This window comes from Neolamprologus brichardi, chromosome 7 (genome assembly GCF_056152115.1).
Source record: "Neolamprologus brichardi isolate AB-2024 chromosome 7, ASM5615211v1, whole genome shotgun sequence".
In the NCBI taxonomy this organism is placed as follows: Eukaryota; Metazoa; Chordata; class Actinopteri; order Cichliformes; family Cichlidae; genus Neolamprologus; species Neolamprologus brichardi.
The window spans coordinates 61,093,093-61,118,428 of NC_142110.1; the positions used below are offsets into that span (position 1 = coordinate 61,093,093).

General features: G+C 38.3%; 2 protein-coding genes across 3 annotated transcripts; both read left to right on the top strand.

Annotated features, from left to right (window-relative positions):
* Positions 1-1,996: 1,996 nt before the first annotated feature.
* LOC102784264 (chondroitin sulfate synthase 3-like) lies at positions 1,997-8,803 on the top strand. Of its 2 annotated transcripts, none has more exons than XM_006797379.3 (3): positions 1,997-2,707; positions 3,105-3,388; positions 4,469-8,803. In XM_006797379.3, the coding sequence occupies exons 1-3, from the start codon at positions 2,143-2,145 to the stop codon at positions 6,041-6,043; spliced, it is 2,424 nt and encodes an 807-aa protein (XP_006797442.2). In that variant the 5' UTR covers positions 1,997-2,142; the 3' UTR covers positions 6,044-8,803. The 2 variants fall into 2 exon arrangements, with proteins under 2 accessions (XP_006797442.2, XP_006797443.2); XM_006797380.3 differs by having other exon boundaries at positions 1,997-2,587.
* Positions 8,804-9,537: 734 nt separating this feature from the next.
* On the top strand, positions 9,538-23,686 carry sptlc1 (serine palmitoyltransferase, long chain base subunit 1). The gene is made up of 15 exons (XM_087844037.1): positions 9,538-9,607; positions 12,661-12,768; positions 12,843-12,937; positions 14,567-14,660; positions 15,215-15,287; positions 16,555-16,687; positions 18,221-18,350; positions 18,493-18,582; positions 18,792-18,899; positions 20,096-20,191; positions 21,112-21,208; positions 21,365-21,419; positions 21,656-21,773; positions 22,810-22,883; positions 23,197-23,686. The coding sequence occupies exons 1-15, from the start codon at positions 9,554-9,556 to the stop codon at positions 23,291-23,293; spliced, it is 1,422 nt and encodes a 473-aa protein (XP_087700163.1). The 5' UTR covers positions 9,538-9,553; the 3' UTR covers positions 23,294-23,686.
* The last annotated feature ends 1,650 nt before the right edge of the window (positions 23,687-25,336 follow it).

The following is a 25,336-nucleotide window of genomic DNA, read 5'->3' on the forward strand; positions in this document are numbered from 1 at the left end:
ATAATTCGCTTGTACCTGCGGAAATAAAATAAATATAAGAAGATCTATAAGAAGAAACAAAAATTAAACACTTGTTTTTGTTTGTTTTGGTATGTTTCACAGATTTGATTCTACAACTGAACATGTATAATCATTTTCTCCATCTGCATTGGTTCTGTAGGTTGTCAATAGCTTGACAAAAAAAACTATGGGAAGGCATAGTGCTTGGCTTTTCTTAACAAAACACAAAAACTTTAATCAAAATCGCATAATCTGAGTGGAAAATAAAGTGACTATATTTTAATAATTATATTTTTGTTCATCAATCCAATACAGTAAGGAAGATTATCCATCCATCCATCCATTTTCTTCTGCTTATCTGGGGCCGGGTCGCGGGGGCACCAGCCCAAGCAGAGAAGCCCAGACCTCCCTCTCTCCAGCCGCCTCCTCCAGCTTATCCGGGGGAACACCAAGGCGTTCCCAGGCCAGCAGCTCGCTCAGGAGGTGCCCAGGGAGCATCCTTGTCAGATGTCCGAACCACCTCAACTGGCTCCTTTTGATGTGGAATGATTAATATATTTAAATCTGTGAGAGCCACAGGTGTTGTGATAGATTAAATACAGAAAACCTATCTGGTGTTCCAGGTTAACTGGTTGGATTTGTTTACATATTCCATGCTCTAAGTTCCAGATGTTTGATCCTGGTCTTCTCTCTCTGTCTCTCTCTCTGTTAGTGTGTCATGCGGTTTGACAAGAGGTCTCCAGCTCATGCAAATATTATCTTCAGGCAACAATGAAATTATTTTATTTTATTTATTTTTAAATCAAAAGGTCTTCTGCTGTCTCCTACCTCTGTCTTTCTATAACATAAAAAACGAGCCAACATTTTTTTTTTCGACTCGTCCCTCGAGTTGACTGACTCAGGAAACACGCAAACGTTACTTGGTGATGTAAAAATGTTACGTGGGCAGCTGCTACTCTATATAACGTGATGTTATGGCAAAATTCTGCACAAAATCAGCAAAAAAAAAAAAAAAAAAAAAAAAAAGACCGACTGATCTAATTTAAAAATGCCAAACGGAATTTAAAAGGAATGACTCTTGACAAACCGCATGACACACTGACAGACAGAAGCCCATTCAGTAAAAATGACGAATCTGCGGATCCAACATCTGAAACACTGAGAGTGGAATATGTAAACGAATCTAACCAGTTAATATAAAAACCAGTTGGAACCACCTGGAACACTGGATCTATTACGAGGCTCCATGATCCGCAATTGCAGTTTAAAAAAAGAAAGAAAGGAAGGAAAAAAGGTCCATTGGAGTAAACGGAGATGACGCGACTCTTCCATTTAACGGATCTGCTTTAGCCCAGATCCGCTGAAATGAGACCAGATCCCTGTGCCTCGACCATTCCATTTAACCGACCAGTTCCGCACGAATGAAACGGACTGCGCGATAGCACAGCTGATAATGCGTTTATTTTTCAGCCTAACCAACTGGAATATTGCGGGTTTATTGTGAAGAGATGGTTATAAAATTATGGCGTGGTAAGGTCTTATAATGCTCATGCACGTCAAATACCAGAGAAAATATATATTTGTATGATTCGTCAGTGTACGGTGATAAAGCTTTTATTTTGTATTGGCAATCATTTTAACAGTTGTTAGAGAAAAGGAAACTTTCAAAACAAAAGTATTGACATTTTGTTATATTTGTTACTCCTTAGACCAATGTTAATTTTTTGAAGGTTTTATACACCGTTGTAATTTGCATGTCGTGGTTAATCAGTTGGTTTTTATTAAAACAAACAAACAAGAAAACTATTGCTGCAAGTTTATGGACATTTGCTTTTATTCTGAAAAGGAAATACGACTGGAAGTCGATTTGTTTTTGTTGACGGGCGACAAGATAGCGGTCCCAGATGAGGACAAAATCATTTAACCCCCAAAGAAACTAAACTACAAATATTCAGTACAGACGTCCTGGGACGGCTTTGGACAGGCTAACATGTCCCGCTCCGTGACTTATGCTACTAAAACGGAAACTTCGTGCTCCATAGGGATAGCATGCTTCACAGATTAGCACCACCCTTACAGCGTCAGCAATCATACATTTGGTCCCCGTTAACCGCAGAACTGTACTCTTCGTAGGATACGAAAATGGCTGTTAAGTCCAGAAGATCGTGGACGACCGTGATCTTCGGCGTCTTTCTCGGATTCACAGCGTCCTCTTGGCTCATTTTACCTCAGGTTCTGGAAAGTAAAAGGAAAAGATCTGCCATGTGTTTGTACTACAGTGACTCCGCCGTTGCTATAGGTGCTGACATCCACGGGAAGTCCGTGTCAGTCAAAGATCTGGACAGTGCGCAGGAGAACAGGTTATTCAGTACGAAGAACAGCAGTGGATATTTAGGCAGAACCCAAAGCAAACCAAAGCGTTTCATTTATGTTGGCGTGATGACAGCCAAAAAATACCTGACGTCTCGAGCACAGGCTGCGTATGAGACATGGGCGGCTTCTATACCCGGGAAGGTGGAGTTCTTCTCGAGCGCTGGGTCTGGGACCGTCCACGCGCCTGCTCCCCTCCCTGTGGTTTCACTGGCAGGTGTTGATGATTCCTATCCACCACAGAAGAAATCATTCATGATGCTAAAGTACATCCATGACCATTACCTGGATAAATACGAGTGGTTCATGCGGGCAGATGATGATGTTTATATAAGAGGTGCTTATTTTGGGAGTGAATTTGATGCCAGTGCAGTTTGTTTATTTGTCACAGTAAAATGTAACATGCTATGCATTATGCAATATTGTGTGGCTTTAGTGAAAACAACATCTCTTTGACATTACTGAGATAAATTAATGTTGTCTCATTTTAGGCAACCAAAGCTATGATTGTACAAGTTGCTAAGATGTTAATATTTTTCATCCAGCTACAAAGTGTAAAAAGAGTGTTTTAATAAAAAAAAACAAACAGTGGGTTACATGCTTACATACTTTGAGTCTTTATCTTGAGAGATAAGTAAGATAAAGACTTAAGCATGCACACATACACATGTCTAGAATACATACATTTTACCATTTTTGATAACAGTTATTTCTTACAACTCACTTTCTGCTAGGTGGGAAGCTGGAATTGTTCTTGCGGTCACTCAACAGCAGTCAGCCCCATTACCTTGGCCAGACAGGGCTGGGCACAGCTGAAGAATTAGGACGACTGGCTCTAGAACCCGGAGAAAACTTTTGCATGGGAGGTCCTGGGATGATCTTTAGTAGAGAGGTGTTACGCAGGATGGTCCCTCACATCAGTACCTGTCTAAGGGAGATGTACACCACCCATGAGGATGTGGAAGTAGGGCGTTGTGTACGACGCTTTGGAGGCACACAGTGTGTATGGTCTTATGAGGTAAGACTTGAATCTGCGTGTGTGTATGTGTGAGAGATTGTGTTTCAGATCGTTAGCATGTGGCAGATCGAGAAAACTTCACATGGGGAGGCAAAGGACGGGCAGAGGTGTAGGCAGAGTGGCACACACTTCTTCAGTGGGGTATGTGAAAATCCCCTATATGTACATGGAGTCAACAAAATATCCACAAAAACACTTTAAAACTATTTGCTATATCATTCTTCTAAGAAAACAAAGACATTTTTTGAGTAGGTAGGTTTAGACTATTAGTTTTTACAAGTATTTTAAAGACATAAAAGTTGTGGCGGCCTCTACAGCAGAGGGGCAGTGTGCCCCTCACACCCCCATGTAGATCCACCCCTGTTCTTAGCATATTGGATTATTTCTTTTTTGTCAGACTTCTAAAATCTGTGAGTGATCTTTCCAGTCAGTTTTTTCCTATATATTCACAGATATCACAGATATTAATTGATATTTTCTTGGAGGTCACCCAACTGTACTGTCCCTCTGTGAAATGGTACCTTATCATAGTGGAGGGGTTTGTGTGTCCCAAGGATAACAGGGGCTGTGTTGCCCTGGTAGGGTCTCCTATGGCAAATTAGTTCTGGTTGAGGGACCAGACAAAGAGCAATTCAAAAACCCCTATGTGCAGAAGATTGAGGGAACTGTTCATCCTGCCCGGGATAGGGTTGCTGGATCCCCGCACTAGAGATTGGGACCGAAGAGGGTGCCCGAGGGCCAGGCTTTAGTCCATGGGGCCCAGCTGGGCCCAGCCTGAAAAAGGGACATAGGCCCCCCTTCCGGAGGCCCGCTTCCCGCATGAGGCACCATAGCCGTCAGGTGCAATGTGTGCTGGGTGGCAGCCAGGACGGAGACGCTGGCAGACCAATCCCCAGATACCAAGGCCAGCAAGCAATTAGGATATGGAATGTATTTTGTTTTGTGAAAGAAAAATAATTGTCTTGTTGTTTAACAAATTTGAATTGCTAATGATATATATCATCCAGCTTTAGTCAACAATGTTGTGTGTATTGATGCTTGGACATCCATACTCTTATTACTTTTAAATTCTTTCCGTAGATGCAGCAACTGTTCTATGAAAACTATGAACACAACAAAAAAGGCTTCATTGAAGAACTTCACAGTCGCAAGATCCACAATGCCATTACGCTCCATCCCAACAAAAGTCCTGCTTACCAGTACCGGCTCCACAACTACATGCTTAGCTGTGAGATCTCAAGGCTCCGTTACCGCACAATCCTACTCCATCGTGAAGGCCTACATATGAGTTATCTTAGTGATACAGAAATACTGTGGGAGGACCAACAGCTGGGGTCTCCACCTTCCTACATGCGCTATGTGCCCAGTGAGAGAAATGATGTCACTGAGTGGGATTTCCTGACAGGCCAACATATTTATTCTGCCATTGAAAACAAGATGGCTAGGCAAAGCCTTGGAAAATTGCTTCGGACTGCCCTTGAAGACAATATTATACTAGAGGTCATGGAAATGATTAATGAAAATTCAAAGACACGTGGCCATGTAATTGACTTTAAAGAGATTCAGTATGGCTACTACAGGGTGGATCCAATACATGGTGCAGAATACGTCTTAGACTTGTTGCTTCTGTACAAAAAACACAAGGGACGTAAAATAACTCTGCCTGTGAGGCGGCATGCTTACCTTCAACAGTCCTTCAGCCGACCTTTCTTTAGTGAAGCTGAAGATCTAAATGTTTCAGAACTTATGGCTGCCATCAACTCTGAATCCCAATCCCTGTCATTCCTATCCAACTCTCTGAAGTTCTTGTCACCTTTCCAGTTCTATGAGTCAACAAGAGAAATGTGGGAGCAAAGCCAGAAAAAGATCAGCATTCTCGTCCCACTGTCTGGTCGCTATGGCACTTTTATTCGGTTTATGGAGAACTTTGAGAAAGTGTGTTTGATACCTAAACAAAATGTTCAGCTCTGCATCATTTTGGTGGACAATGTAAACAATAAGAATATAAAAAAGCATATTCATTTAATAATGGACTATAAGAGAAAGTATCCTAAAGCTGATATGTCTGTAATCCCCATGACAGGAAATTTTTCACGAGGGCTGGCTCTAGAGCTGGGTTCGTCACAGCTTGATAATGACACTTTACTGTTCCTCTGCGATGTTGATCTAATCTTTAGTGGTGAGGCTCTGCAGCGCTGCAGAGATAATGCTATTCAAGGGAGACAGGTCTATTTTCCTGTTATCTTTAGCCAATACAGCCCTAAGATTGTGTACGGTGAAAAAGCCCCAAGTGAAAACAACTTTGTGCTCACCAAGAAAAGTGGCTTTTGGCGTGATTATGGCTTTGGAACCACCTGTGTTTTTAAGAGCGATTTACTAAAAGCTGGAGGTTTTGATACATCCATCCTAGGCTGGGGGTTGGAAGATGTAGACTTCTACACCAAGGTTATTAATTCTGGTTTAAAGGTTTTACGCAGTCAAGAACCAGGAATTGTCCACGTTTATCATCCTATCAATTGCAATTCAAGCCTTGAACAGAAGCAATATAAAATGTGTCTTGGGTCAAGAGCAAGTGCATTTGCATCAGCTGTGCAGTTAGCAGAGATGTGGCTTGAGAAACACATAGAGGTAGGCTATAACAGAACTTCATCCTGATACTTCAACCTTCCAGGACTCCTCTACTTTCTGTTCTGCTTAAACGCAGATAGCTATGCACTGTGGTGCCCAAAGCAGTCAGGTCTCTAAAACTGAGTGTACTCTAACCAATGAAACGGTACTAGACACAGCTTAACCAGCAGGAGATAGACCAATGTTGAAGACACCAAAAGGAGATAGAACAGATCTGCACCCAATTTAGTGCAGAAGCAAGGCCAACTATCTGCTTCTTTACTTTCTTCCAAACCAGCTGGAAAATTGGAAAAAATTAGAAAAAGAAATATTTGTTATATGTAATAGCTAAATGTAGCTGATTGTTATTTGTACAGTTATGCATCACTCTCTACTAGTCTCCTTTTTATACCGGTATAAATTAACTACTTGCTAATCTGGGTAAGTTGAGGAATTAATTAAATGACCCAAAGAACAAGTTGCATTATTCAAAATACTTGGCAATTAAAAAGTACTATCAGAAAATGAAATCAACAGAAATTATTGATATGGTAAGTGAGATTTGTAAATGCTGGAAGTTATTCATAGAGTGATGTTTTACTTTGCTACAAGTTTGAGTCTGTAGCATAATTGTTGCCTACAACAATTATGTTGCCTACAACTCAGTGAGTCAGTGAATTAGATAATTTGTTGTTTCTTTCCATAAGTTCTCATTGAGCAGCATGGTGTGCTGCGCTAAACAATCTGTATGTATGTTTAGGTGAGGGATTTGGTACTGCTGTATTGATCTAAACTAATCTACCTTAATCTCCCAATGCAGTTTCGAAATAGGCTCGTGCAGAAGCTGAAGCTGAGCCTGTGTAGTTATTGTCTGTCCACATTTCTTGTATGCTTCTGTTCTAGAAATAAGTCTTGCTCAGCTGTCTTATTTCCAGTCTCAAGTCTAAATATAATGTTGCTTTCATTAATTTTAGAGTATCATAATTCAGCAGCTTCACTGCCATCATTTTACTCAATCAAAACCTAGGAAGATGCACTAAGACAGAACCTCATTCTCAGTTACCCAGGATGCATACAATAAATGTAGGCACAGCTTAAATCAAATACCAATGAAAAATGATATTATAGCTTTATAAATTAAAAATTATTGTAAACACCTGAATTACCCGAGAAACTCAGCGTTGCATGTTGTGTGTGTTTATGTACAACTGTGCCTTTCACTTTGCTGTCCCAGCAGCTTCCCAGTTGTTGCCACCTCCAAGTCCCAGTATCACTGAAATAGGGAGAGAGTGATTAACGAATTGATCTCAGCTGGCCTGCCAGCCTCCCTGGCACTACCCCCTGAACCTCCATCACACTTATATTTTTACATTATAAATAAATAAATAATAATTTCTGTGATTAAACCAAAGGTAAAGTGACACGCTGCATCTAAAGGCTTGAAAGTGGAATGCACTACCTACCAATAAATAAAATACTCAGTTAAAGGCAGGATAACCACTTTCACAATACTTTCTTATTCATGTACAAAAAAAGATTTTTTTTTTCTGCAAAACAAATCAGCATCTTACAATTTCAGACACAGCATTTATGAGCTTAGATAATTATGTGTTATAATGCACTTTAAGTTTGCCATGCAGCCAGATGGCAAGGTATTGTTTTATTAATATGAAGAATTACAGTACTATGCTAACCAAACAGTTTTTGCATTTCAAAACAGACATTTTAACTTTTGTACAGTTCAAGATCAATTTCAGCATAAAGTTTATAGCTCTCTGTAACTCTAGAGCTGATATAAGCAGTAGTATTTATTATAAAAATGAGATTTGATTGTAAAATATAAGCAAATGTCTAAATCTTGTTTTAGACTGAAGTCCTGTTTCTGAATTAAATATAGGCTTTCTCCCCTGACTGATTAAGCAATGATTGGGTGACCTTTAAAATCATTTAGACATTTGAGGTAAATCTAGTACAGGGTTGGTTGAAAATTCAATTTTTAATTATTTCACGTTGATTTAATGATGTTCATATGGAAATGCAAAGTGTGAATGCTGTTTATTTAGCTGGCTCTGAAAAACCTTTATTCTTTTATTGACCATTTTTATTGTAATTATCCTTAGTGTAAATGATTGACTTTTAATTCTTAATAGAAGATGTGTGATTATCCTTTATTGATTGACTACAGAAGTCATTAGGACAGACTCTAGAAAAGCTCAAATTAAACACAAATGGAAAAAAAAAAAATCAACTTTTCAGTTTTCAAGACAGTGATCTGGAACCAACTGAAATTTGAGTGTCATCCTATTTCCTTCCTTTGCCCACTACAACAGTTAGTTTAACTTGCTAGTTTTTGCACGGTCTTAAAAGAGTGCCCCAAAAGGCTCTGCCTGCACTGGTGGCAAAACAAAGCGCTCCACCAGATGTCACAGCTCCACACAGTTGGTTTTTGAAGCTTGAAGTTGGTGAGTTCTTGGCCAAGCATTTTGATTGGTTGACTGATTATGCAGCACTTTCTGGTGTAAATATTTTGAGGCACCCCTGTTCCTGTCAGTTCAGGCAGACCTCTAGCACCTGTAATAAAACTATTTTTCGCTGGCGTCTTTCACGCATGAGATGTTCTTCTGATGGTGCATTCTGATAATGCTGCAGTTTCTCTTTGTATGTTTTCTTTGTATTTTGCCACAGAAAATTGTTGGGCTAAATAAAGGACACTTTGTTAGCCATGAGCCATTTTGCATGAATTTGTATCTACAATCAATCACAGAGAGATAATATTGTGTGTCATTACTGCGTCTGGACTAAAACAAATCTGACCCAAGTTTCTGACCCAAATTTAGTTTGTTGGAATGTTTTTGTTTTTCAAATCCTGTGCCAAAGCACTGCTTGTAGAAACCAGCATTTACTAAACTTTACTTTTGTTCTTTGATAATTTGTTTCAGTACAGTCAGTCAGTTTCGAGTATTAAATTCATTAATCACACTAATGCTTTATGTAGTTATTCATTTTAATTAAATTTAATCATTCAATCACCTTTTTGATATTTTCAGTTTTCAGCTATATTTGTCATAAGCAAGTTAGCACAGGGTCAACATTGCAATGAAATGTGTTAGACGAGCAGAAGACAAGTCTCTCAGCAGCATAGTACAATATAGCACTGCAAGTTAAAATTATAATGCAATATAACACTAAAATTACAGTTCCAAGAAATAAAAGAAAATAGAAATGTATTAATGGACCACCTTACCTCAATATTCATGTATTGAGGTGGGGTCGGACAACGTGATTGCACATGAGATAAAGTGGCAAGAGTGAGCAGCAGTGCAAATTTTTAGAGCAGTACAAGATTTAAAGTGGCATTTAGTACAGTATTGCATAGAGTAAGAGTTTTTATTTTTTATTTTTATTATAATAAAAAGCTGTGCAATTATACGTGGGCGGTTTAATTATTTTATTTTATTATTATTATTTTTTAAGAAATATAAAAATAAAGTCATAGCAGTGGTGGGTGACGTAATAGGGGTGTGGCATGATTGCGAGTGACGTTTTAGGAAGTCAAACATGGCGACCGGACAGCAATGGGTGTTGGTGGAAATGGTCCAGGCGTTTTATGAGGTAAGTGTTTCTTTTCCTCAGTTGTTGGGCCGAATTATTCCCTGACGTTTACTCGATTTTTCTTATGCTTGGCTATACGTTGGTGCTGTTAAATTTGTCCCAGGTTGTTAACTGTAAAGTTCTCGGTCACGACCCGATGAAAGGCTCAGCCCGTAGCTGTTCAGCGAAGAGGTAACTCATCAAGGAAGTATGTAGTAGCTAGCTACTACTTACACATTAGGTGAGCTACAGCGCTGGAGTTAAGTTTCTAAATGCACATAGTACGATAGAGCTGCTACGATAAGCGCTTCAAATTATGCTGATGATGTTAGGCTAACCGTTGTAGCTTTTTAACGTCTTGATGCACGCTAAATCATCCAGGTAAGTAAATCTCCAAAAGTTGATTCTGTTCACAAAACGCTACGTCCAAATGAACAGAATCAACTTTTGGAGGTGTTGTAGCTTTTGTTTATCAGTGCTATGATTGGCTGTTTTATTATTATTAATATTATTATTGTTGTTATTATTTCCTTCACATGTTTTTGGTTAGTAATCGGGGAAACTTATCAGAGTGATCGGCTAGTTGTGTGTGTAGAGGGCGTCTCTTCCGTCATTTCGTAGGGCACCGTCATGATGGAATGAAGTAGGAGCATACTTTATCTTTGAGATCTCTTCAACTATTCACACGTGTCCATGTTACATTTTTTAAGCAATGACAAGTAGAACAGTGGTTAGTGCTATCACTTCAGAGGAAGGCTCTGGATTTGAATAAGAGAGCCAGCTGTGGCCTTTCTGCAGAAGTTTGCATGGTCCTGTGGGGTGGCTGTAGTTCAGGAGGTAGAGCAGGTCACTTACTAATCAGAAGGTTGCCCCAGTCTGCATGCCAAGTATCCTTGGGCAAATATTAACCCCAAGTTACTTTGAGTGTGTGAATGCTTATAGATAGAAAGAACTTAAAGCATAAAAGAAAGTGCTTGTGTGAATGGGTGAGTGTGGCATGTTGTATAAAGCACTTTGAGTGCTCAGAGAGAGTAGAAAAGCAGTATATAAGAATCGGTCCATTCATGCAAGCTACATTAATTGTTGATTTTAAATTGGCTGTATTTGTGAATTGTTGCCTCTTTCTTTCTTTATGTCAGTTAGGCTCTAGATTCCCAATCTAGGCAGTTAGAAAAATGTTGACTTGGACATGCAAGTATCCTCATCCTCAGTTTGTCACATCTTCATATCTTTATTTTTCTGTTATGATGGTGTATGAGGTTAATAAAGAATGTTAATAATAATTCAGTGTCCAACATAAGACATTAATTTTGGGACATTTCAACTGTCAACTGTCAACTGACTCCCCCCTGCTTGCTGCAGTTATCACTGCGATAGAAAGGCTGCCATCAGCCTTCAACAGGCTGCCTAATTTAAACATGTGTCAGACTAAGTTAACAGTTCATCTGCATATTTTAATATAATTTCTGCAGCTTTACTGTAGCTTCTCGCTGTATAAAGCAAACAGTGGTGGATGGAGAAGCTACAAATTTCACTTTTCTTCATGTCAGAGTTTGTTGATCAGGTGCTTTCATTAAGGACCACTACCCTTTCCCAGTAAAGGTTTCAATGGCAATTACAGGAGCAGCACTGCTGTTTTGAACACTAGAAAAACGTTTTATTTCACTCTTCCTGACTTTATCACTGCTGCTGTTGTGTTATAAGTCTTTTCGTTGAAAAATTGGGGGCTGCGTAGGCTTAATGTCTTCATACTACTTATTCACATGCTTGTTCTTAGATATGTTCCTATTGCAAGTCTATTTTTAGTCACAAACATGGGTGAAAAGCTCACGTTTACATGGTAACAACTGCACACTACAGTGCCATGTATTAAACGAAGCATTGGATTAAAACATTTGTGTTGAGGATTTTTTATAATTGAGTTATTTTATTTGTTGAAGCCCTAGTAAAAAATGCAGCAGTATGCTTTGGACCTCACTGTTGTTTTAGCTGATTGTGTTCCTCTTAATTTTTGTAACCTTGCACATGGTGGTGCAGCCAGCATGATTGGGTTGAAGACATGAGTGTTCAACAGTGCTGAACTTGTTTTTACTGCCATTTCAGTTATCTTCCTCTTCTTCCTCATCCTCCTGGTCAGCATCGTACTCTGTTACACTTACCCCTTACATGTCCTGTTTTACTACATCAAAAAGTATTGGGCCAACTACATTTATAAGAGGTGCTTGGCCGTGGAAATACATGCCATGAATGATGCACAGTCCATGTGCTAAGAGGAGGTTTGGAATGCTCAACTTTTACAAGTGGTGTGCCTTAGCACGTAACACTACCGCTCTAGAACTTTACATGGTCTGCAGCGTCACAGCTAAATTTCTTTGGTTTATAAACATTACTACTCTGCACTAATACCGATTACAATTAATTATGGAATATCTCAGAGGCAAGAAATTTCACAAACTTAATTGCTACATCATATTACAGTACCATGCTCAAATTCAGTAATCTCATTAGAGCAACCCATTCTTTTGTAAATGTTTGAAAAGGCCCATTTCTTGGCGAGGTACTTGCTTTTTGTACACTTGTGGCAATGCGACCTTAATTGCTACTTAATTCCGAGAAGCTTCTTCAGTTCTAAGGTCAAATGGACCATGGACCATTTGACCTTAGAACTGAAGAAGCTTCTCGGACGAGAGGTGAAACGTCTTCAAGCAACTTAAAGAAGTCCAGATGCTTTTCTTTGCAAGCTCATTTGACTACGATGACCTGGATGACTGAGAACTTTCACAGACATTACAGTACCATGCTCAATTCAGTAATCTCGTTAGAGCAACCCATTCATTTGTAAATGTTTGAAAAGGCCCATTTCTTGGCTAGGTACGTGCTTTTTGTGGGATTTTATACAGCTATCCGATGGATGTATTAAGTTCTCTACAGCTTAGTTGTTTATGTTGCATTTAAATTTCATTCAGGCATTTGCAATGTTTCTGAAATGTTTCCACTTATTTTAATTCTTTCCTATGTAAAAATGCATTTTTTTGGAGCATGTTTCAAAAACAAGTATTTTTTTTTCCCCTCAGGCTCCTGCTTACCACCTTATTTTGGAGGGGATCCTCATACTGTGGATAATTAGGCTTCTGTTCTCTAAGACCTACAAACTTCATGAGACGTATAAACTGACAGAGAAGGTAAACCGTGCGGTGAAAATCAAACAGTGTTATTTTTTGTTACCAAACTCCTCTCACATGATTCTACATTACAGGAAAAGGAGGAACTGATTGAGGAATGGCAGCCAGAGGCGCTAGTTCCTCCCGTTTCCAAAGACTATCCCACCCTCAACTATGATGTTGTCACAGGGTAAACACTCTGTTACCTCACTGCTTTATTTACAGGTTTTATGTATTCACTAAATTTAAATGTCTATAAGAGTCAGATGACAAAAGAAATATTAGCCCCCCTGTGAAAATAGTATTATTAGGTTTTTTCCCTCTGAACCAGGATTAGCATGACTTTTCTAAATATACTAATTTCAGTTTGCATGCTTACATTAATTTGCCAACAGAATTATCCCACCCAAAATGCTAATAGTTAATTTTGTTTCTTTTTAGCTGGATGACAGCCTAGTGACAGTTTTGTTTTGTTTTCAAGCAGTCCTGCACTTATCTACTAAGCAATCACATCCCATTGTTTTTTGGCAAATCTCTCAAACTCTTTTATGGTCTTCTGGAAAGGACCTTAGTCATCTGACCAAAGGATGTACTTCCAGTGTGATTAACCTTTCTCCAGGTTATCTTTAGCATGTGTCAGTCTAGCTTGAAGATGTTTCTTCTGCAGAAGCAGGGGTTTTCTTGATCTGCAGTTCATTTATGTTCAGGGTTCAAGTGATTGCCTTTTTTAAGACTACAATTTTTGACTTGGCTAAGTGATTCAGTAGTGTCTTGGCAGTTGCTCTGGGATCTTGAGAAACGTCTCTCCCTAATTACTTTTAAAGATTTTTCATTGATACTCTTAAGAAAAAAAAAAGTTCTTTAATATAATTATGGGTAATCTGCTAGGGATCTCCACAAGCAGTTGAACAACGATAGTTTTTATCTTTTTGCCTTTCCACACATGGTGATCATAGGTGCTTTGAATATGCAGTCCAAAGCTTATGCAAGGGTAAGAACCTAAAATTAAGTTGCTAAACATACCCATCAGAAATGGTACAAGATTTCAACAGGGCTATATCAAAAAGACAATAAAAACAGGTAGGGAAGTAAGGAACAATTGTAAGTAATAGGCAGTTGTATCAAGAGATGCCTAAGCTGAAAACCCCAAATAAATCTATCAGGTAGATATCCAAAAATTTAAAGTGGCCAAATCAGTTATCTAGCACATTCATACAAACAAGGAAGCTGGTCAAGCTCAGACAGACGGAAATGTCTAAAAGACCACAGAAGATGAAGAGCATCACTGGAGAAGTCTTTCCTTGGTTAAGAAAAAACATGACACTATCTATTCAAATAGTATACTCGATGTAGAGAGCATATCTTTTCCAAAGTCTATAATCAAAAGTCACTATAATGAATGAAGATTTAAAACAAAGTGTAAACCACTGCTTATGCTCGAGAACAGGAAGCCCGGGTTAGTCTTTGCTATATAATATCTAAAACTGCTGTGTGTCTGCTGATAGTAGCAGGATAATACGAAGGCTGTAGCATTTGAGATTCAGCTAAATTACCTTCACAAAAGCAGGCCAAGGGCTTATTCAGGCAAAAATTGAATACTTGTAAATGACTGAGTCACTTACTTGATCTCAAACTAAATGATAATATTTTTCATATACTCGAGAAAAAGTAAAAGGAAAAAAAAATCAATCTGAACTTAAATTACATCTTGACAGCTTGGATGAAAATGAAAATATCAGATTTTTGTAAATATCAGATTTGTGCCTTGAGTATGTAAGATGATAAAATAAAGATTCAAATGCAAAAATTTTTGTTACAGCCCTCCCAGCCACAAAATCACAATCAATGGAAAAGACTGCATAAACTTTGCATCATTCAACTTCCTGGGTCTCCTTGATAATGAGCGGGTTAAGGTCAGTATTTATTATTTAAAGGCAACCTTGTAATTTCAGTACGATATGTTCTTCCTCTAATGTGCTAAATTATCCATTTACTGTTATACCTAAATCTTTATCTAGGCAACATTTATGTTTTGAAGGGAAAATCCCTCATTTAATACAGCCACACACACAGCTAGGTGTGCCCAGTGAATGACTTGCCCAGTGGGCAGTGCAGTTTTTATCAGAAGCAACTATTAAGTTGTATTATTGCTAGCAACAATAATTCTTTGAATTATGCACAAACACAGCCATTGGGGTGGCTGTAGCTCAGGTGGTAGAGCAGGTCATCTACTGATCGGAAGGTTGGTGGTCCGATTCCTGGCTTCCCCTAGTCTGCATGCCAAATATCCTTGGGCAATATACTAACCCCAAATTGCTCTCCGATGCATCCATCGGAGTATGAATGAATATAAGAACCAGTCCATTTACCATTTACCATGACATTGACAGTATGCCTCAGTCAATGAGTTTTATTAAAACTTGAATTTGTTCTAATTTTAGAATTATAAGCTCATTTTTCATTACAGCAAAAGGCTTTGGCATCACTGAAGAAATATGGTGTGGGCACTTGTGGTCCAAGAGGCTTCTATGGGACCTTTGGTGAGTTCAGCTTTTCACCCCTCAGCTGTAAAAGGCTGATGGGGTACTTTTATCTTCTATTAACATTCCACCATTTGATGTTAAGCTACACTTGCAAGAAAAGTAATTAAACTCTTTGATAATCTAATTATTTCCTAAATATACCCTTAATTTATTCTTTTCTTGGTTTGAATGAATATCGCTGACGTAAAACGATGTGTTGTCAGAGAAATCAAACCCATTTATACAGAAATGTGGCTTACCTCAAGGGTTAACTATAGGACAACTTCTTTTCTGCAGTTATAGCTCAGCCTTAAACGACTGAGCGGCATGGCCACTCGCTTTTGTTGGATTTTTAAACTGACACCATTTCTTAGAAGTCTTAGATTGGATCGACCTTAAAGTCAGAGGTCAGGTTTTCAGAAGATGTTGCAAACACGAAAACTGAAGATCGTTTTTAAATCTGTGACATATTGGTGTCAGACTATTTATTTGAGATTTTAACATTATATTTTTTTGAAACAACAAAAACCGAAATATTAGGATGGCTGCTGAGTAGCCTAATTACTACAGGGCATGACATTAGTTACGTTATGTTAGCTTAAGCATTTATATGTTAGCTGTTGATTTGCAATCGAAATTCCAGCCGTCTGGGGATAATACAAGGAGGATAATTTTGGAAAAAGACCTAATGACTCAATCATCAGATCATGCAACAAGTTAATTCAAATGAATTAGTGAAACCTCAGTAGTAAAGCAAATACCAATAGTCATACTCATTCTACCTTAGTATGGACATTTACTTTCCATCACCGCGGCAACTTCTTTCACACACCAAGAAACATTCACTGTTCAGAGCAAACCATAGTTTTAGAGTCACTCGCGCAACTATATATCCAAGTATATCTTATTAAGTTCACTGGAGTTTGCAGTTTCTCAGATTTTCTCTTGGTATTATAATTTTGTCATTACCCTTAAGTCTTTCTGCCATGATAAATGGGATAGACAGCCCTATCATATTTTTTAATGAGCCTTGTTAAGCTGTCAAGGGATAAGCAAGTGAATGTATCTAATGCTAAGTGATGAACTGAGACTTTTCTCAGTCAAGCACAAATATTTAAAATCATACTGTTGTTTGGTGTCTTGACAGTCTTTCTTTCAAAGTGCAGTAGTTTTTCACCTCTGATTAAACCACATCCACTAAAAACTCAGAAATACTAAAGGTAATGGTAAGTGACATCTAAAAAATGTAACCAATTAGTAACTAATGTTGTTTCCCTGCCCCCAGATGTTCACCTGGAGCTGGAAAGTCGTCTCTCCAAATTCATGAAGACTGAAGAGGCCATTCTTTATTCATATGGCTTTGCGACTATTGCTAGTGCAATACCTGCCTACTCCAAGAGGGGTGACATCATCTTTGTGTGAGTGTTGTTTCTCATAATATTTATACCAATATTAAACCAATATAACACCCCTCACTCAATTAAACCAATCTTCAGTTAGCTTTAGTTTTGTTTATTTTATGTGGCCTTTGTGAGGACAGAGATTTTCAGAGATGGGGCGATCGTGGCTCAAGAGTTGGGAGTTCGCCTTGTAATCGGAAGGTTGCCGGTTCAAGCCCCAGCTTGGACAGTCTCGGTTGTTGTGTCTTGGGCAAGACACTTCACCCGTTGCCTACTGGTGGCCGCCAGTGTCCGGCAGCCTCGCCTCTGTCAGTGCGCCCCAGGGTGGCTGCGGCTGCAATGTAGCTTGCCATCACCAGTGAGTGAATGTGTGTGTGAATGGGTGGATGACTGGATATGTAAAGCGCTTTGGGGTCCTTAGGGACTAGTAAAGCGCTATATAAATACAGGCCATTTACCATTTTAAGTTCTGGATTTAACAGGGACTCAAAAAGAAACTAAAATAGGAAACATGTCTAAGGTGTCTTTCTAGTCCATGTTAGTACCCTTACTGTGACATTGTGATTCAAATGAAAGCTTTAAATAGAGGTGTTAGAGCAGTCTCCTACATACTAGTTTAATGTGAATATGGAAGAACACATCCTAGACAAGAAAACGCCCCTAAGACTCCTCAAAGTGTTACTGGAGGTCAGTGTAATACCATCCCCAGAAACTAGTTACACGTAAACATGAGCCAGAGCTAGATGTAACTGATCAATCAATAAAAGAGGAGTGTTTTTAGATGAAAAAATGAATAATTACCGCCAGGTCGAGGATGGGCTTTTTGAGGAACCAATATGATCAAACAAAATAATTTAAAAAAAAAAGTCAAATCATTCAAATCATGGGCTGCTCAAAACTTTTGGATCACATTTTAGATGATAATAACTGGGTATCATCTGTACAGCAACAGAAATGTGTAAATTGTTTTTTAAATAAATTGCCTAAGAAAAGCATGTCTAACATAAAGTTTTCTGTGGAACTCCAAGACTAACTTCTGTATGTGAAGGAGACTTCTTCTTTAAATGTACAAATTTTAATCTGTCAGACAACAGCACAGTGTTTTGCTAGTCTCTGTAAACTGCTGTGATCAACGGTTGAATGAGGTGTAACAGGACAAGCCGTTTTCAGGCCACTGCCAGAAGCCATAAGACGATTATTAAGCTTCACTAGGTTTTGGTCTGTGAAATTGATCTATATTTGACTAAGCTGGATTATGTAAGAGCTTTTTAAGTAATGGTTTAACCACATTAAAAGCCTGTAATATGTAACCTGTTATTAAAGATAAACTGATAATACTGAAAGGCAGTAATTACTATTAAGAATTGTTTGAGGAGTCTTGTAGGGGTGGGGTTTCATAGACATGTTGATGGACTGGATGAAGTGATTGTCAGTCAGATTTTGTTTGCACAGACTGATTTACCTGCCTGCAAATGTGTAAGTCTGACTGACTCCAAGTGTGTGATATTTTGGTTCCATAGTTTAATGTTTTCTCTGTTATTTTCTGTTCAGAGATGAAGCAGCCTGTTTCGCTATACAAAAAGGTCTTCAGGCATCCCGCAGCTTAATCAAGTACTTCAAACACAATGACATGGAGGACTTGGAGAGGTTGCTTAAGGAGCAGGAGCTAGAGGACCTGAAGGTTAGGACCGTTTGAGAAACTCAAGTGTCACAAATGTGCTGTAATGGTGTTACAGGTGGTACAGGATGTTAAATGCTTCCATATTCTCTCTATTTTCATTGGGTTTTTAAAAAATCTCCAAATAAGAATGTTTCTCTTGCAGAATCCTCGCAAAGCTCGAGTGACCCGGAAGTTCATTGTAGTGGAGGGGCTCTACATCAACACTGCAGATATCTGTCCTCTGCCTGAACTGGTAAATGGAAAACAATTTTGTTTCCAATTTAATTTTGTTTGTTTTGCAGAAAAAAAGGTTAAAAACCTCACCAAAGCACAGGCAAATATTATGGCTTAACATCGTTCACCACTCGCTTGATTCTTGATTATACCAGATAGTGTACACATAGATACTTTTTGCCATTTATTGACTTTATGTTTTGTTTTTTATGTTTTTCTAACTTCCAGGTAAAACTCAAGTACAAATACAAGGTGCGGATCTTTCTTGAGGAGAGCATGTCATTTGGTGTTTTGGGAGACCATGGCCGAGGAGTCACAGAACACTTTGGGGTCAATGTGAGTAGTTTAGCTTGAAATGCAAAAATACTTAATACTGGCAGTAAATAGTTTAACAGCTGATTCAAAATGTGTTACTATCTTTCTCTCTTGGTAGCTTTACCATAGTCAAACTAGTCTAGGTCAGCTGATGCAATCAAATAAATAAAAGTGATTGAAATATAAATAGAAGGTTTCTTTGCAGACAATGGCTATGTAACGTCTGGAATCTATGGACATGATCAAATGCTGAATTTTATTTGCTGTAAAGCTTTGTAAGATTTACCATTACATTGAGCTTCTTGCACAAATGCACAATCCTTTAGGACTCATTTTTGTTAATGGCAGTATCTGAATCTTTAGCAGGTTAGCAGACTAGTGATTTGCACTAATGAAAAAGAGAAAAGACAGAAATGTGTGTCTCCTCATTTATGTGGACCTCTTCTTCGCCAGTATTCTTGACTTGGCTGTATGTTATGAAGGGGTTTTACTTGCAAAGGGAAAAGTTATGCAGCCATCTATTTTAGCTGTCTTCTAGCACTTTGGCGTACCGTGGTGTACCAGTCGGTTACAGCCACGCTTAAAGTTTCTGAACTTTCTTTAGTAGGCCTGTAGATGTTTGGCTAGGTCTAATGATAGCCTGCTTCATTTAGATTAGTGAATCTAATGTGGGCCTTCTGCTCAACCATTTTCTGATTGCCATAAAAATGTTGTGGTCCAAGTATCTGGTGTGTGCGTGCGTGTGTGTGCGGTTGACAGAGCATTTTTGAAAAATGCTCTGTCAGCCTACTTTCAGGCAGTTTCCTCCCACATTGAAATCTGAGGCAATGTTTAAACATGAATGTCTCAAAAGCTATTAAAGATAAAAGTCTCAAACTTTCATTTTAGTGGTAAGAAAGGGGAGTGAATCACGACAGATAGATCAATAGATGCATCAGTTGCTCAGAATTGACTTGTTAAAATATAACAAAAACTTTAAATCCATCCTCTACAGTCTTGTATTTTGCAGAGGGACTAATAATAAACTTCACATTGCAAAAGACAGCTAGTGACAGTTTTGAGTGGTGTATAGTTTTATTTCACAAGGATGCAAAAATAAAATGTGTAGAATACTTAATAATAATACTTAAATTAATAGACAGTTTGTTATTAAATTTCACTTTGATTGCTTCATTTTAAATCTATCTTAGCAAAATAAAAAAAACTGTTTCTTGCAGATAGATGACATTGACCTGATAAGTGCTAACATGGAAAATGCTCTGGCTTCCATCGGAGGTTTCTGCTGCGGCCGCTCCTTTGTCATCGACCACCAGGTACTGTAACAGCCGTGTTGGGAGTCTGTCTTGTAATGCATCATCAGATAATCAGCCAGCATTTTTACATGTCGTTGTCAAGATTAGTGATTAATCCCATGCTTGACAAATCATTATATCTAGTATATATCTGTTGCTTTTTTGTAACGTTTCACTTATTTACAAGCCTAATTACATTTTACACTAAAGTACAATTTAAATAAAAACAGAATGCAATGATTTGCAAATCTCATTGACCCATATTTTAATCGATATAGAGTAGGGGTCTCAAACTCGCGGCCCACATCACCCCTACTGTGTAGCAGCGCCACAAATGTCTGTGAACTGAGGAGACCAGTTGCTGTGACTTTGCGAAATGTTTTTAATTGGTGAAAAGTCTGGACTACAAGAAGGCCGGTTAAGCACCAGAACTCTTCTATTATGAAGCTTTGCTGTCTTAATAGGTGAAGTAGAGATGCAGGCTTTTGAAGCGAGCACCGAGAACAGGATGGTGTCTCTCCTCTCATTCCATCTCAATTGGTCGAATTTTATGAACATTTATAATGAGTGCATAATTATTATTGCATAATGCTCTGTACTTTTCCTGGATGGTATCTAAATTCTTTTAATATGAAACAAAAGTAAACTACTTTCATTGTGGATGTGTTCTCAGATCTTTTGGGAAATGTTTAAAGACACATTTAATAAGGTGCCAACAGTTTCTAGGCCTAACTGTAAACTCAGACCTCAGTCATTACACCTAGCTGAGTGAAGTGAATCTGGGGAAACGTAAGCTGAGATTATACTGATATGGGCCAGAACTGCTGGTTTGTTATTCCATTAATCAATGGGTATTTTTAAGGTGATCAATTTTAGCGCGTTAATCATGAAGATATGATTTAGTAAAACTTTTTTTAAATTTTTTTTAATGTATTTTGTAGCGTCTCTCGGGTCAAGGCTACTGTTTCTCTGCCTCTCTGCCTCCCATGCTGGCTGCTGCTGCTATCGAGGCTCTCAACATCATGGAGGAGGACCCAGGTACACAATCTGTTCTCATCCACTCCAGCTCCAGAAAAATACATTATCTCAGCTGATAACCTGTTCTTGGAGATTGAGCATTCCATTTCTACTTCTTACTGATTAGGAAGCATGTTTTATTAGAATTTTTGTAATTTTTTTTCTTCTGTTTTGCAGATGTTTTTCGAGTCCTCAGAGACAAGTGCAAACATGTCTACAACGCTTTACAAGAGTATGTTTGTGTTTATGGTGATTTCTTTTTTTCCTTCTGTGGGTGGGGGAGGTGTCCCTCCACATCAGTTTTCTGATTCAGCATCATTATTTGCATCCCCAGACCCTACAGCCTTTCACACATAGAGGAAACACATTGGCTTACATTCAAATTATACTCTGGCTTTGTCTTCCTTTACAGTGTCCATAATAAATTGTGTTTTGGTATATGTTTGCTTTATTTTCTATGTGAAACAGAACACCAGGTCTAAAGTTAGCTGGAGTTCCAGTGGCCCCAGCTCTTCACTTGGAGCTAGAGAGAAGTTCTGGCTCCAGGGAATCTGACATGAAGCAGCTCCGTTCAGTTGTCGATTATGTAAGTCTAACAGTACCAGATGATTCCATCAGACGCACACTGAAACTGTTATTTAAAGTTTTTGGAGACCGTTGTGGGATTTCATATATAACTTCAGACTGAGAGTGTCAAAGTCAAGATGAAATCCAATAACATGACCTGTGAATAAGGCGCAAGTACCCTGTACTTGTGTGCATTTTGCAGACAACAAGTCAGGTTGTTGCAGAAAACAATAAAACAATTTTCACTGTAAAACCCTCCACTAAGGCACAAATACACAAGAAACAATGAAACGATTCACTGTAACTACCTTCTTGCACTTAATCCCCAATGGGGTTAAGTTTAAGGTGTGTCCCCATCAAAACGAAAAAGTATGGACATGTTATTGGCACATATTATTTTAGATGACAGCAAGATAGTACCATAACTTTACAAATATAGTTTTGTTTTGTTTTTTTAAAAAGCCAACAGTGATGCTGGTATGTGTTAGGCTTGTCTTGTTCACACTGGTTACTTTGTTGTTTCTGCGACAGACTCTGGGCTTTCTGGTATGTTTTCATAATACACTTGTACCTGTGGACCACATGATCAGGGGTAGTCACTAAAAGAGGAAAGAGAAATTTAACAAATTCAACCTGTTTACTTATTTTGCTTTTTTCAGTACTGCCATACCATGTTTATTATTATCATGTTTATTATTGTTATTGTTGTTATTATTATTATTATTATTATTATTATTTCACACTCTTCAATGGTTTTGTAGATTGCCAATAGCTTGACAGAAAAGCTGGTTTTATTGCTCCGCATAATATGAACCCAGTAAGCACTTGCGTGAATAGTATGGTATATGGTTAAGACTGGAACTACATAGTAATAGGATGCGACTGCATAGTGCTTTCATCATTTGATCAGTAGTACACAGTGTTTTTAGTATCTGTATTGTCTTATGCCCAGACCATTCTTATAATTCACTTTCGCGTTCCCATCGATCACGTGATGGAATACTGTATAAAAATATGTTTAGTTTCTCATCGAGTTTCCATGATTTCTGTCATAGTGTATGGAAAGACACGTGGCTCTGACCCTAGCTCGGTATCTGGAAAAAGAGGAGCGCTTTCTTCCACCTCCCAGGTAAAAGACCCTACGTTTCTATGCACCTGGCACATTATGAGTTCTGTCATGGGGTTTAATGTTGTTTAGTACTGTAATACATTTGTATCTCAATGGTCCATAGCTTTTTTGGTGGTGGACCAGGTTTAGCGTGGGGTAGCCATCTGCCACGACCCGTTGGGGTTGTACGTGCTTTATTATTTGATGGGTTAAAGTTTCATTTGAGGGTGATTTTGTTTGAAGCATTCAAACATTTGATTGAAATAATTTGTGTAAATAACATTACCTTTACACAGTCTCAGTGTGTCTCACTGCTCCACCTGTGTGTCTCCAGTATCAGAGTGGTGGTCACCATTGAACAAACAGAGGAAGACATCCAGAAGGCTGTGGCTTGTATCAGAGAGGCAGCTTCAGCGCTCCTCATAAGTTAGCAGACATCACTGGAGCTTTAACAGAAGTCTACACCACTGGTTGGGTAAAACAACAGTTTGATCCGCAAGATGCGGACCGACTCGTGAGATCTCTACTAATGAATGAATGTTAATGATTCATTTTCTTCCTTATTAATATTGTGTTATATGTTCTACATGTTGAAAGTTAGTGTGGGCCTTTCTGCTCTGAATGCCCCCAAACACTATTAGAGAACATTTTCAGTTAGAACTAAAGTTGATTTCCACAAAACAAATGACTTGTTGCCTTTCTAATTAATGACCAAAAAAGCCTGTTGTACTTTTTGATTGATTTGTGTCTGCAGTCTACTCCTACTTGAACTGTGCACAGTTGTTCCACTTTTGTAACAAATAAATACAGATTTTTACACCTTGGATCATTTTCAGGAGAATTGAGATGATTGCATTGTGTAGTTTATGATTACGCATAACAGATTTTGGAAAGCTCTTTGTTTTCAAAGAGAAATCTCGATGTTGCCTGGAGTCCAGCATATGACTCGATGTGACATGTGAAAATACTAGCTTTGAGTTTTCTCAAGGCCCAAACTGAGACAGAGAGGACATCCATAGAAGACTGGAGTAGAAACTGAGTTCTTATTGCTAATAACACTATTCAACAGTTTTTCAGAAAATAGCATCACTGAAGACACAGTGCCCAACTGCTAAAAGATTTTGATGTGCTGAATTGAAATATTTCAGATAAAACTGACTGGCTGTTGTTTCTACCTGTGAACATTTATTTTTAGATGTCTTCTCACATGTTTATGGTTTCTTTATACAATAGTTCACCTTTCTCAATTGTGCAACCATTTTAGTTCCATTTGGTTTTATTTATAAAGTGCCAAATCACAACAGCATTTGCCTAAATGTGATTTATTATCCCTCGTTCAGAGTTTATCTGATCCAGCCCTAATTAATATGCTTTATTGAAAAGGAACATTTTAAGCCTAATATTAAAAATAGAGATAGTGTCTGCCTCCCAAATCCAAGCTGGGAGCTGGTTCCATAGAAGAGGGGTCTGAAAGCTGTATGCTCTGCTCTCATTCTATACTCTAGGAACCACAAGTAAACCTGCAGTCTGAGAGCAAACTGCTTTGTTAGGGTGGTATGGTACTATGATTTTAAAGATAAGATTGGGCCTGATTGTTCAAGACCTTGTATGTAAGGAGGATTTTTAAATTCTTGATTTAACAGGGAGCCAATAAAAGGAATCCAATAGAAATGTCCTGTAACTTTTCTGGCTAGAAGCTCTTCAGAGAACTTTTAGAACAACCTGATAATAACGAATTACAATAATTCAACCTAGAAGTAATAAAATCGTTTTTATTAGCATTAGCATATTTATTTTTAATTCTGAGACGGGGTGTTTGTTTATCCACCTTGAGGAATCACCAGTAAAACACTTCCTCTTTTTATTATTTATTAAAGCAAGTTTGAATAATTAAATTGCGAGGATGAATGATTTTCCGGGGAACACCTGAGAAGACGAGAGCAAAGGTAGGTATGAAAACTATGAATAAACACGAGACACATGAAGCCATGAACTAACATAGGTTAGCAGACAGTCTAGCAAAGGCTGGTGGAGAACACTGGTCTTAAATACAGCTCAAATTCAGCTCCAGGTGGTTATACTTGGACGGGCGATGACTGCTCCGCCCCGAAAAGGAGAGCAGACAGTGTGGAAAAATACTGTGACTCACCAGACCATGACAGAAATCAGCTGCAAGTGCAAGTAAGACTAATAAGGGCGATTGATAGGAATGAACAATTCCAAGGAAGTGAACCACTGGGGACTGATTCTCTACAAGAACCAGTACTCTATTCCCATCCTTAGCTATCTGTACTTTACCTCAACATTTATTGTTCTAACAACTTTTTACTTTTGATTTGAGACATTTAAACGGCATTATTATTCAACATGACTGCGGACCTTAGAACATCAGACTGAATTGAGCCTAAAGAGAAGAGAAAAAATCATATATTTAATGTATACCCAGATAGCAAAATGACTCCAGCATTTAGTTT